Source organism: Emydura macquarii, unplaced genomic scaffold (genome assembly GCF_026122565.2).
Source record: "Emydura macquarii macquarii isolate MOO-44397 ecotype Brisbane River unplaced genomic scaffold, CSIRO-AGI_Emac_v2 contig_3328, whole genome shotgun sequence".
Taxonomy (NCBI): domain Eukaryota; kingdom Metazoa; phylum Chordata; order Testudines; family Chelidae; genus Emydura; species Emydura macquarii.
The window spans coordinates 6,180,905-6,193,700 of NW_027133465.1; the positions used below are offsets into that span (position 1 = coordinate 6,180,905).

Sequence of the window (12,796 nt, forward strand, 5' to 3'; positions counted from 1 at the left end):
GACGATCCCTGCCCCAGGGAATTTACAATCTAAGCAGATGATTGTTATGATATTAATTTGCATGATGGCAGCACTCGGGCTTGGGGGGGGGGGGGCTGTGCAAACATATAGCAAAAGGGAATCCAGGCCCGCCCTGAAAAGCTGACTGTGCACTTATAAAAGAGCCGTTTTAAAAAGGCCCAGGCAGAGTTCATTGCTGGTTGAAAAAATGGGAGTGGGGGGAGGATCATGAAACTGTTGTCAATGTTTTTTTCCTGACTCTTCACTGCACTTGAAAACTTTGCTGAAGAATGCCATCCGCCTTTCAAAAACCTGAAGAATCACTGCTTTCTCTGCTGTCTCTCCAGGCCAGATCGGAGCCAAAAACCACCCAGCCTTTTGATTGGTTGTGTGTGTAAGGGAAATCCACTCCATAAAAACAAGCAAAAGGCGTGAAAATATTTAAATTCTTGCCTTGTCTTCCTGAAAAGTTCAGAGGGGAGTTAAAAAAAAGGGGGGAAGAAGTTTGATCTCCAGTCAAACCGCATATATATATATATATATATATAATTTTTTAATTTATACTATATATATAAATATATTATATATATAGCCAAAGCAGCTCCAAAAGATTTAACACGTGAATCCATTGCAAAATAAAGGGCATACAGTGGACTCCGATGCAATAATCATTACCGTATTTCCTCTCTCCTCGTTTTCTGGTCAAATTACCCAAGCCATGTTGCCAGACTTTCCTTCAGAGACCACCCCCTCATTTCAAGAGACCACGCCTCTGGGGGGAAAGTTTATTTGACTGCAGCAGCAACAACAACAAAAGGGGGGGTAGGAAGGAATTAACCCCCCCCCCAATCATCATTTTAAGAAAGGCGAGGAGGATTTGTCTCCGTGGTGCCAGGCGAGCGGGCCGGGTCTGCCCCAGCGATGCCTCGGCGTTTCGTGCGGGGGCAGAGAGGCAGGTCCGGCAGCAGGGGCTGAAGAAGTCGGATTCGGAAATGGGGCCGCTTCCTTTCCCCGAACCGGCTCGGCCGCCGCAGCGGGGGAGGAGCCGCTGAAGTTTTTGGGGTGCCTCGCACCGGACCCGGAGCAAAGGGCTGGAGATACCGGCCGCCAGCCCGGGGGGGCTTTGGGGGGCCGGCGCCTTCGCCAGCCCCGGATTTGCCGTGGGGAAGTGGAAGTTGCCTCCAACTTCGCCCGGCCGCCGCGGGGGGCCATGGCCGGCTGAAGGCGGCGGGACGCTGCGCTGGGCTGGCCGGAGGCGCTCAGGGCTCGGAGCCCGGGGGAGGAGAGGCGGGGAGGCGGCGGCGGCGGCGGCGTGGGGAGCGGGGGAGGGAGGCAGGGCGGGCAGGGGCTGGCTGGCTGGGTGGGCTGGGAGCGCGGTGTATAAACAATGGCGGAGGGGGAGGCCGAGGGGAGGGCGCCCCTCTACCGGCGCGGGGCGGCGGAGGACGAAGGAGCCGGCGGCGGGCCCGGCTGGTGCCAGCAGCAGGACCCGGAGCTGGAGCTGCCGCCGCGCCGCTGGCGATCGCCCTCCAGAGCCGCCGCCGCCGCCTCCTCCTCCTCCTCCAGCGGCCTCGCCTCCTGCCGGAAAGTTTCCAAGCTCTCGGCCGCCGCCGCCCGCCCGCGCCCCTCCCCGGAGCTCCGGGGCAGCGCCCTGCGCAGCCTGTCCCCCTCCGTGCGCCAGCTCTCCCGCCGCTTCGACGCTGCTGCCGCCGCCGCCGGGGCCGTTCCCCCCCCGCCGCTGCCGGGCGAGGAGGAGCCGGGCGAGGACGGGGCCACCTGCTGCCCGCCCCAGCCGCCGCGGAAGAGGCCGGCCCGCCGCCGGCCGGCGCCCGATGAGGAGGGCGGCCCCGGGCCCGGGCTGAGCGAGCCCCCCGCGGCGGGGGAGGCCGGGCTGGAGCCGGGCGAGCTCTGGCCCAGCGTCAGCGAGATGCGCAAACTCTTCGGCGAGAGCTTTCGGCGGCCGCCCCCCGGCCGGAGCGGCGAGCCGCGGGGCCCGGAGGAGGACGGGGGGAGCTCGGCCGCCGGGGCCGGAGGGGGGGCGCCGCCGCCCCGCCAGGGCCCCGAGAGCCCCCCGCCGGCCCGGAGCGGGGAGGAGGAGGAAGAGCGGCTCCGCGCCGGCCCCAGACAGCCCCCGCCGCCCCCGCCGCCCCGCAGCTGCATCCCCTACCCCGGCCTGCGAGCGCCCCGGCTGCCCGGCTGCGCTTCGCCCGGCGCGGCCGAGGCCAGGAGGCAGCAGCCGCCGCCGCCGCCTTGGGATAGTTTACATTCCTGGCATAGTTCTGCCAAACCGCCGGCCGCCCCCCCGCCGCCCTACCCCGGCGGCAGCCTCCGCCGAGAAGAGCGCTCCGGCCGCCAGGCCTGGCTGCCCGCTCCCAGCGACCCCGGCAGGGATGGCCCCAGGGCGCTGGAGAGGTCCTCGGGGAGCGAGGAGGAGGAGGAGGAAGAGGAAGGGAGCCACCTGGAGACCCCCAGGAAACGTGCCCTCCGCAGGAAGAAGAAGGAGCCCTGCCTTTGGGACCATGAGTCGGACAGCGAGGGGCTAGCAGGCCTGGAGCCCGTGCCCGGGCGGCCCCCGAGGACTCACGAGGTCCTGGCTCACCGACCGCCACCGGCGAACGATGGGGCCACGCCGGCCTCGGCGGCGAAGAGGCTGGCGGCAGCCAACGGCGGTGGCGCCAGCACCTTTGCCGCTCTGCCAGGGGACGCCAACGGGGCGGACAGCGCCGAGGGGCATTGGCAGTACCCGAGGGGCACGTCCGAAGGCGGATCCGCTGCTCAGTTCCCTCTGGCCACAGTGCCACCCGTGCCCCTGGTTGCCCGCGTCTCCAAAGTGAACATCCCGCCTTTTGTGCCCAGCCCTTGCGGGTCGAGAAGCAGCAGCCGGTACTCGAGCACCGAGACGCTGAAGGACGAGGACCACTTTGGGTCCTGCTGGCCCAGCCAAAACTGGAGCTTCCAGGGGGGCCTCGGCATGTACAGATCCCCCAGCTTCGGCCAAAGCGACAGCCTCGCCAGGCTGCAGCAGCAGGTCCGGGTGCGGCCAAAGCTGCCCGGGGGCATCAGCAAAGTGAACCAGGACCCTTCCAGTGAGCGTCCGCCCCACCGGGGACCCGAGGCCGAGCAAGCCAAGCACAGGAAGTCCATGTCCAATCCCGACATAGCCACTGAGACGCTGACTCTCCTCAGCTTCCTGAAATCGGATTTCTCCGAGCTGAAGGTGAGGAAGAAAGGCGGCAGGATCAGTGACCCGGAGGAAGGGACCTTCACCAGCAGCAAGCATGAGAACTACCAGAGCCCAGCTGCGCACCAGACGGGAGGCAGAGGCCGAGGAGCGGCACAAACCCCGAACCGGTGGGCGCTAGGCGGCCGCCCAACCCTCAAAGACCTCACTGCGACCTTACGCCGGGCCAAGTCATTCACCTACTCTGACAAACCGGCGCCGCGCAGGATGTTCTTCCAGAGCTCCATGAAGCAAAGCTTTTCAGAGCTTTTCCTTCCCAGCAGCAGTGACCATGACGGCACGCTTTCGGACGGTGACGCTGGCCAGAGAGGGGAAGGTGAGGTGCTCCCGGTCGTCATCCAGGACCAGTACATTCAGGAAGCCCGGCAAGTCTTCGAGAAGATAAGTCAGATGGGCTCCCAGCATGACAATGGCTTTGCCTCCGATGAGAAGGACCGCGCAGGTGTGAAATGCGGGGGGCGGTTTACAGAGAACCAGCAGGAAGCCAACGCGGCCCGGCTGGGGAGCAAAGAGCGCGAGCAGCGCCTGAAGACAGCAGAGTCCGAAGAAAACCTCTCGTGCGGGAAGTCCATGGAGGAGCTCTCCGGTCATGAGTCTAGCATGACCGACGAAGGCATCGTGACGGAGCCTGAGCTGGGTCCCACCGGCGCTGCTTACGGGGATCTCTGTCCGGCCGTGGCAGCCTGGACGCCGACCAACGGCGGCCTTGGGGAGGGCGACGCCGACCGAGTGAACAGCAAAGAGAATCCTCTCCCTGGACTCGCGGTTAGAGTGAACCATGAGGGCGCTGCTGTGGACGATGCCCTTCCTGGTAAAGCCATGGCCCAAGGGGCTGTAGAGGCGCCGTTGACGCCAAGCGCCCTCCGGCGCCGACGGAAGTTTCCCTCAGTTGGTAACAACGGGTCCGATTCCAGCAATGGCGACTCCAGCGGCGAGGCCTACAGGTCCCTGAGCGACCCCATGCCCCACAGGAGGTGCTCGGTCACGGAAGAGGCCGAGAATTTCTCAGTGGACAGTAATCTCCTCGGGTCCCTGAACTCCAAGCCCGGCATCCCAGAGTCCTTGGCCATCGCTCGGTCCGAGTGCACCGGCAGCGCCGCCAGCGACCTGTCCGTCTGTAGCGACGGAGTCCGAGATTACAGCACGGTGATCCAGAACATCGTCAGCCAGCCCGGCGCCATGGACAAGGTGATCGATGAGCGGGGCAATGGGAAGACGGTCAAGAAGAAATCGTTCAGTGACCCCAGCCGCCGCAGTGAGCTGGCCAGCGCAGGCTTTGAGGGCCCCAGCGAGCCCATCAGTGAGATGGAGCAGACCATCCCGCCATCCAGCAGCGAACCCATCCTCTCTGAGCAAAGGGACCAGGTGGGGGAACTGGAGGCGCTGGGCCAGCAGGTTAGGAAGCTGAGCTCTCAGTCTGAGCACGTCCTACCTGCACAGCCGGGAGGCGACAAGGTGGGAGAGGCCGCTCAAGGCTATAGTTTTGACCCCAAGCTGGCGGAAGTCCTGTCCCCCAGGATCATCCGGCGCAGTTCCAAGAAGCGCACCAACCGGGAGAATCACGAGGCTGCATCGTCTGCCATGACTCCTGCTGCTACCCTGAGTCGATCAAGGCCTGCATCCAAGCATGTCCGGCACACCAGCGAGCCTTCCACCTTCATCCCCATCTCAGCGCCCGAGCCTCACGCATCACTCAATCAAAACGTCCACGTAACTACGCCAGAAGCCTCACATAGCCCCATTAAATCCTACCCTGTGCTCCAGGCTCCGTCCTTGGAGGATGTCACCAAGCAATACATGTTGACTCTTAACTCAGGGGACTTGACTTCTGGTGGCACTGTGGATTTGCCCAGGTCTTCGCCTGCCACGCCGACTACGTCAGAGCCCAAACTACTGAGATGTCCAAAGCAGCAGGAGGAACACGGCCCCGGCAGCATGAAGAGCAAGCCTCAAGTGGTAAGTGCTATGAGTTTGAAGGTGCTCTACCTTCGGCCCTGATCCAAAAGCCACTGAAGACAATGGGAGTTTTTTCATTGTCTTCAGTGGATTTTGGATTTGACTCTTTGGGGGGGGGGGGCCAAATTCACCTTCCATAACACTGTTGTAAATCTGGAGTAACTCCACTGACTTAATTGATAAATGAGATCAGAATCCGGCCCTTAATGAGCTGTGACAGAAGCTCCAAGCCCTTTTATGCAGGGGCAAACTCCCATTGATGTCAATGTCTGAATTCAGACTCCGTTATATTGGGTAAAAGAGGCAGGTTTTGGCCTCATTTTGGTGGGTGACTGTTTCCTTGCTTTCAAATTCAGTCCTACTGTTTTTTCTCTCTGGGGATGCTACATAAGCTCTCCATAAACTGTTCTTCTCGTGGCTGGTGGTGATTGGTTGGTTGTTAGTTGTTTTGTTTTGGTTTTTTTGCCTTGAATGTTGACCAAAAGTTGCCTTTTCCTCTATAGGGAACATACAGAGCCTTTTTCTTTCATTATTATTCCTGATATTCTGTCCATTTTACTGTAGCCCAAGAGCACATCCATTGTTTTAAAAATATTTATATATATCTTGAAATTCCTACACGTGGGAATCTATATAGCAGGAATAAATGCAGCTATTTTTTCCCTACAGCTGAGATCCTTTCTGCCGCTAAAAAAACAGGCACAAAAAGTTTGTTGCATGATATTAATAATAACCAAGGGCAGCATCCTGATTCCGTAGTAATTAATGAGGATTTTGCCTTTGGCATCAGTGGAAATAGAATTGGGGCCAATGTTACTACCAGACTGCAAACTGGTATTCAGGGAAGTTGATTTCTAGATACAAACCAGCGCATCCCTATGGTCTGGTCTGTTTGTCCCCTTCCTGGCTGAAATCTCTGTCGGTGTGGAATGTTCTGTTAAATACCCTTTTGTTACTCTGATCTGTTTGATTTAAATATTGAGTAGATTAAGATGTCTGATGTGTTTGGAGGATTATTTTGTTTTTTAAACTGCATTGGGTGCAGAAAGATTTTTCCAGTTGGCATAGTAGAATTTGGAGAGGACCCCCAGTCTAGATTGGGTCACATGGCTTTCGATGGTAGCAGGGGGCTGAGAAATCTGGATAGAGGTGTCTTCTGAAGGGTGCTTTGAAACAGTATTAAAACAGAATACACAATGTGGCTCAGATTTGCAACTGACTTGATCTAAAGTTCCCTTGAAGTTGCATAAGCAAGTTTTTTGTTTCTTCTTTCACTCCTTTAATGAGAAACGATCATGGTGGAGCCTGGTGTTGCACTCTGACTCGTGTCACTTTTTACCTAGTCAAATCTCTTCTTTTGAGGTGGTGGAGGGGGGTCCTTTTGCACGGTTTGTTTACTAAAGCTGAATGCTGTGTTCACCAGAGCACAAACTATCGACTAAATTGGTGACAACTGTTTTCTTGCTCCATTGTATTTGCCCCTCGTCATGTGTCTTTTTGAACTTTTCTTTCAATGGTTTTCTTGCAAAGGCTTGTGGGTTTTATTTGTTTAATGTGCTACTAGAATTCTAAGAGCCTGACCATGCCTTACTGATTTATGTGATCTTTACTCATCGGGGTAAAGCAGGTAGCGTGGAGAGAGTGCTACCAATGCAGTGCTTTCACTGTTACCTTTGTCTTATTCCAGCTCACCAATCCTTCTCCCTCCCCCCATTTCTTTGCTTTTCACCACCTGTTGTCTCTCATCATATGCTTAGATTGTAAGTTCTGTGGGGCAGAGACTGGCTTTTGTACAGTCCCGGTATGCAGAGGCTGTGATTGGGACCTCCAAAGTGTCACCACCCTAAATAATAGTCCGGTGGAAGGTCTATACAACAGGGCCTCGTGGTGACTGTCTCGTTCAGTTTGAAAAATGGGCAGGTTGGAAATCTCACATCCTGCATGAAACGTCGTTGGGTCTAGCGCTGCAGTGAGCAGTTCATTGGCCTGCGCTGTCCGCGGTTGAACAGCTCCTTGTGGCTAACCGTGGGCTAGATCCTTAGCTGGTGGAAATGGGGATGCAGAGCTGTTCGTACCGAGAAGCATGGGGGGGAAGGTAACAGTCTTGTCACGTTGAAAAGAGTTTACCACTGTGCTGGTGGGGATTTCTTGAGGCTGGGAGAACATATCGCCCAGTCCCTTGTTGAAAAGTTAGCAGCAGCCAAACCGCTGGGTTGGGGTAGACCATTGTCTGTAATCCCGAAAGGCCAGTTGTTTCTCGACAGAGTGAGGAACTGACACTTCTCTCTTTCCGAGTAACCTGCCTGGGAAGAGCCAAGGATTCTTAAGTCTTGTCAGATGTTTTGTTTGATCTTGGCAAGTGCTGAGGTTTGTTCTGTTTCTTTGGCAATAGATGGAAGGGAGCAGGGCTGGTATCTGCGCTAATAGGAGCAGTATGTTTGTTTTTCTGAAAGAGACCAGGGGAGCCGGCGCTCCGTTGGCCAGTGTCTCATTGAGAGAAGTGTGTGTGTGTTTGTGTGTGTGTGCGCGCGCGTGCATGAAAGAGAGAAGGATGGATGGGTGACTACATAGGATTCTTACTGGATATTAATTTTCACTTGAGTCGGGCTCAAACCAAAACCCCGCATCCAAACATCCTGGTACCTCAGAGTTTGGATCTGGATCCAGATCCAGATTTGCACCTGGCCCCTGGACTATAACGAGTCTGAACCAAAACACCCCTGTCCTTTGTCGCTTGGGCCTTCCTCTGAAATTTACCAACAGCTCAGCAGCTCGGTTCAGTCATTTGAGTTTTGTTTTAAGGACAAGTTTGCCTTGAGCTGAATCCGAAAGAAGTCTGTCTCCAGCCTCTTCTCCTCCCTCCCCCACCTCATCATCCTCCACTTCTTGTGTTCTCCAGTATTAAATTCCTGCCACTTTCCTTTGTCAGGACTCGTTCCAAATTATATCTGTATGTTGGTCTGATTCCTAGTGATTGTTTAATATAAGGGACCTGCAAGGGGGGAGTAGGCCAGGCTGCTACAAACAACCGTCTGAGACACATGATCTTATCTCCCAGCACTGTCTGGAGATTTCAGATTGGAGAGTTTGTTTTGGGATCGAACTTCGCTCTTTGACTCGAATAGAAAAAGGTTCCTTCACTCTCTCCTGGCGGTTACAGGCTGGATCCTGCTAGGTGCCGAGCACCGCCGACACCCTGTGAAGTCAGAGGAGATTAAGGGCACCCAGCGCTTCCCGCGTTCAGGCACCAGACCCAGCAATGAAATTCCCTTTTTTCATAATATTAGCAAGAGATCAGGGCCAAATGCCCCGTTGCGGCTCTTTGTGCTGGCTCTTAGGAGACCGTTCCTATCCCAGCTGCTTATCCTTCAATGGCCCATGGTAAAATTCATTATATCTTTCATTACAAGGCGCTGCAGAGACTTTAGGGATAGGTAAAGGAGCCACAAGGAGTGATCTGGGGCCGAGGTCCAGGAGGCATTTAGGGTCCCAGCTTCCTTACCTTTGTGGATCTGGGCCATAGTCTCCAGCCTTTGGACTAGCTGATAATAATAAAGCTCATTTTCTAAGCACTGTACAGACTTTGAACCCAGTCTATTGTTCCCTGAGTCCCCAATATGCAGGATTGGGCCCTCCAACTAATTAAGCCTCAGAACAGCGCTGTGAGGCTGCCTGGGGGAGCATTATTATCCCCATTTTACAGATGGGGAAAACAGAGATTTGTTCGAGGCCCAGAGGGAGTCCAGTGCCATAACCAAGTTGAGAGAGCAAGGATTCCTGGGGCCCAGGTCTGTGCTCCAGCCATTGGAATCTCATCCTCCGTCTCCACTTTCCACTTTCTTCTTTTCCGGCATTTATTGCTTTTAATTTCCTCCCCCTCCTGGGCACTGTTGCCCAACTGCTTGTGTGGCTGCGGGTGAAAACCCCCTGACAACGAGAGCAATTTGCACCAAATCTGCCGTGTGGCTCTGCTGCCGTCTCTTGCCCCTGAACTCAGTGCTGTGCTCAGGCGGGCACCGCACATCTTGGGCCGAGTGGGCACGGCCAGGAGGGAAGCAGGTTGGAGAGAACGCCGAGGCGGCCTTACGTGAAACAGCCAGGGGCTGCTTTAAGGGCTCTCCACGTCCCCTCCCGTGTCTCTTGCGGGAGAGTGGTGCAGGGGGACTGGGTAGTGACGCCAGCGGAAGTGCTGGGAGGGAGGTTCCAGCAGGCCTGGGTGAGGCCCGTGACCAAGAGAAGTGAGAAGAGGAGGTGAAACGGTGAGCTGGGCTTTTAAGGAGATCAAGTGCCTGCTCTGACCTGGGCCAGGAAATAAAAGGCAGGTCTCCTCGCCTAGTAGGTGGGAGATTTGGTATCTGGGCGGCATTCTGGGTCAGTGGACCAAGCGGGGACTAGGAATGGGCCTTGCGAGGGGTCCAGGAGTCAGGCCAAAGTCGGAAGATGGTCTGGAGCGAAGTGAAGCAGGGTGGGGGTCTGTGGTGTAGGGCCCTGGGCCAGCATTGGAGCAGAGCAAGAGTTGGGGTCTCCGATGGTGCCCCCTATAGGAGAAGGAAAACCCTACAAGCCAGCGTGGGAAGCTGGGGGCTTGAGAGGCCAGTGCCTGTGAGGTTGGTGAGAGTGATGCTGGAATACTGTGTCCGGTTCTGGGGTGCACATCTTAAAAAGGATGTTGGGAAACTTGGAATGGGGGCTGCGGTGAGCCACAAGAATGATGTCAGGTCTGGAAAAAATGCCTCTCGGGGAAAGACAAGAATCTTAAAAAGAAGATGGAGATGTGGCTTGATTAATGTATGAGCCCCTTCATGGGGAGAACATACTGGGGACTAAAGGGCTCTTTAATCCAGGGGAGAAAGGCAGAACAAGAACTGATGGCCAGAAGCTGAAACCAGACAAATTCAGAGCAGAAATGAAACACAAATGTGAACCATGACTGGACAATGAATCACTAGTACCAAGGGAAGCAGTGGATTCGCCATCTCGTGATGGCTTCGATTGAGAGTGGCTGTCGTACTGGAAGGTCTGCTTTAGCCAAACACAAGTTATTGGGCTTAACGTGGGGGTGACAGGGTAGAATTCTAGGGCCTGGGATATATACAGGTGGTCGGACTCAGACCAGGTGATCTGATGATCATGTCTGGCCTTAGAAATCTTTGCATGCTGTCGGACCTGAGCAAAGGGAAAAGCAGACAGACCCTCTGCAAAGTGACTGTGTAAACAGGACCCCAGCTTACTCCAGTATAGTTTGCTGGCGGTAATGACACACACACCACGTTTGTATTGTCTTTTCCTCCTCTCAGCCCTGCAGAGCCAGCGCAGCTAGGAGAGAGCGAGCCGGGGTGAAATGCTGGCCCTGAAATCCTGGCTTCACCCCTGGATTCTTGTCCTCCTCCTGCCCCCTCGGCAGAGCCGTTTGCTGCATCCCACTCAGCCAGCCCTTTTTACAGTGGGGCTGCAGGGGAGTGGAGGAGCCGTGACAGCCGGTAACGATCCGTGCGATGAAACGAGCGCAGACCGAGCTGGCAGAGACAAAGCAAATCCTTGAGCTCGTTTGACCCGGAGGCTGCTGAGACACAGCACACGAGGAGCTGCTTGATGCCATGCTGGGTCCCACTTCTCAGCGCAGAATTGGACTTTTAAAAATTGCTGTGCGAAGGGGCCTGGATGGGAGGGTGCCTCTCTCCAGCGGTGATTGACAGCCCCCTCTCCAGCTGTGCCTCATTTCCCCATAGTCCTGTCCTAGCACTTTGGGGGCTCTGCTTTTCCTCCCCTCTCTCACAAACCCGCTCTGCCCCCTCTTGCAAACAATGAAAATATGGAGCTGTTCAAGAAGAGAAGGCTTCCTCTTTCAGTCTCCCTCCTGCATTCGGTTTAGTTGTCTGGATCCAGTGGGATCCAGTCTAGAGAGACAAATGTCCCCGCTCAGATTCTTACAGGGGTAGGAGCTGAGTTACTGCAGGTTTGGGAGCTTGTGCCTTGAGAAGCTGCGGCACAAGTTCAGTTCACCCCTATGGAGTTTGCACAGTAGCTGCCCTGATGCAAAATCCCCCAGTGCAGACAAGCCCTGCGTTTGGATGATCTCTCAGGACTCTCTCCAGTGTGGGTTTATTTGCTGGTTTTTTTAATGAAGTTTTCCCGTGACTCCCTGAAGCGTTTCAATAGACGGATTTCCTGAATTGCCTGTTGCACCACTTCTTATGCTGCTGCTCGCCAGGCCCCGTGATTGCTGTCTGCAGGATGCTTCTGTGCCCTGACATGCTTATGGAGCTAGATGGCAGCCGTCAGATCAGGGAGGGAGCCATCAATCTTGAAACAATGCTCGCAGGTCCAGAGGTTCGGATGTTTTCCCGGTGTTGGGGGAAGCAATTAGTTACTCAGGGGCAACTTGGAATGAGGAGCTAAAGGGGAACTGCAAATAGAGATAAGGAGTTGGTGTTTACAGTGCTTGAGCAATGTGTGCTGAGTCCTGGCTGGCCAGGCTAAGGCAGGCAGAATGAAACACCCCCATCAGGTTAAGAGGAGCATCCTGCACAGCTAGCCAAGAACTCCCCTTTAATTTTTCCCTTTAGGATCCCCCCATTGTGAAGATAGGTATGATGATCCAGAACCTCACAGTTATTTAGGTGCCTGAAATCAATGGGAGTTAAGTTCCAGAGTTAAGTTCCAATGGGAGTTAGGTGCCTAACCACCTTGAAGGATCTGGGCCCATGTTACCCATGGGAGCAATTTGGCAGCCAAAGTGTTATAATATTAATAGCTACCCCATCTAGTGGGCAGTCCATATAGAAGATAATGGCCTACTACTGCTAGCTCATGGAGTTACTCCTTTTGTCCAGGTGGTCGGGGAGCTGTGCTGTGTCACTGATGGTCTTATGTACAGATGGTGGTGACGGCGGTGTACATGATTGATGTGATCCCGGGGTTTCTGGATGTCTGAGCTAACTCAGGCTTATCTGTGCTTTTGTCCTATTGTCCATCGAGTGCTATCCAGCCCCTACCTATGGAACCGGGCAGTGGATAGCTACAGGGGTGGAAGGAATCCGAGTGCGGGGAGTGTGTGTATGGGACAGTGTAACGGCTCGGGGAGTTGGTGTAGGGTCAGCTGTTGTGTTGTGCTGGGAGCAGGTCAAAGGAAGGCACTGCAGAGTGTGTGTGTGTGTGTGTGTGTGTGAAGGGGAGGCCCTTTTTCATTTTTGCAGGAAAATTGGTTCAAGCTAAAATCAGCAAGAGAACGTTGTTATTTACTGAAGTGATTTTTTTTTGTTGTTGTTGAAGGGGTAGCATACCACTCTGTTTCTCTTGATGCCTCAGACTAGATAAATAGAAAATCCCACACCCTAGATTCTGTACAACACAACTGTCTGCACCTAGCAACGTAGTCGGCAAACATCAGTTTGCCTGGAGTTGGATTACTCACCGTGTTTGTGGGTTTTTTTCCCCCTCGGTTTTTTTTATTATTTGTGAAAAATAATTTGAAGAATGCAGTGTGATGAGCGTAAGTCCGAATGCTGATTCATTAGATGCGCCCCCACAACTGTTTGGGCGGAAGAGAAATTGGAAGAGAAAATCGCAGCTACTGTGTGTTTGCCGGAGTGTGTTTGT

General features: G+C 55.0%; 1 protein-coding gene across 1 annotated transcript in view; it reads left to right on the forward strand.

Moving 5' to 3' along the window:
- The first annotated feature begins 1,549 nt into the window (after positions 1 to 1,549).
- The window catches only part of ARHGEF17 (Rho guanine nucleotide exchange factor 17), a 222,048-nt gene continuing 210,801 nt past the window's right edge, over positions 1,550 to 12,796 (forward strand). The window contains exon 1 of the mRNA XM_067533255.1: positions 1,550 to 5,197. Within this exon, the coding sequence (XP_067389356.1) occupies positions 1,928 to 5,197 (3,270 nt within the window). The 5' untranslated portion in view covers positions 1,550 to 1,927. The remainder of the gene's footprint in view (positions 5,198 to 12,796) is intronic.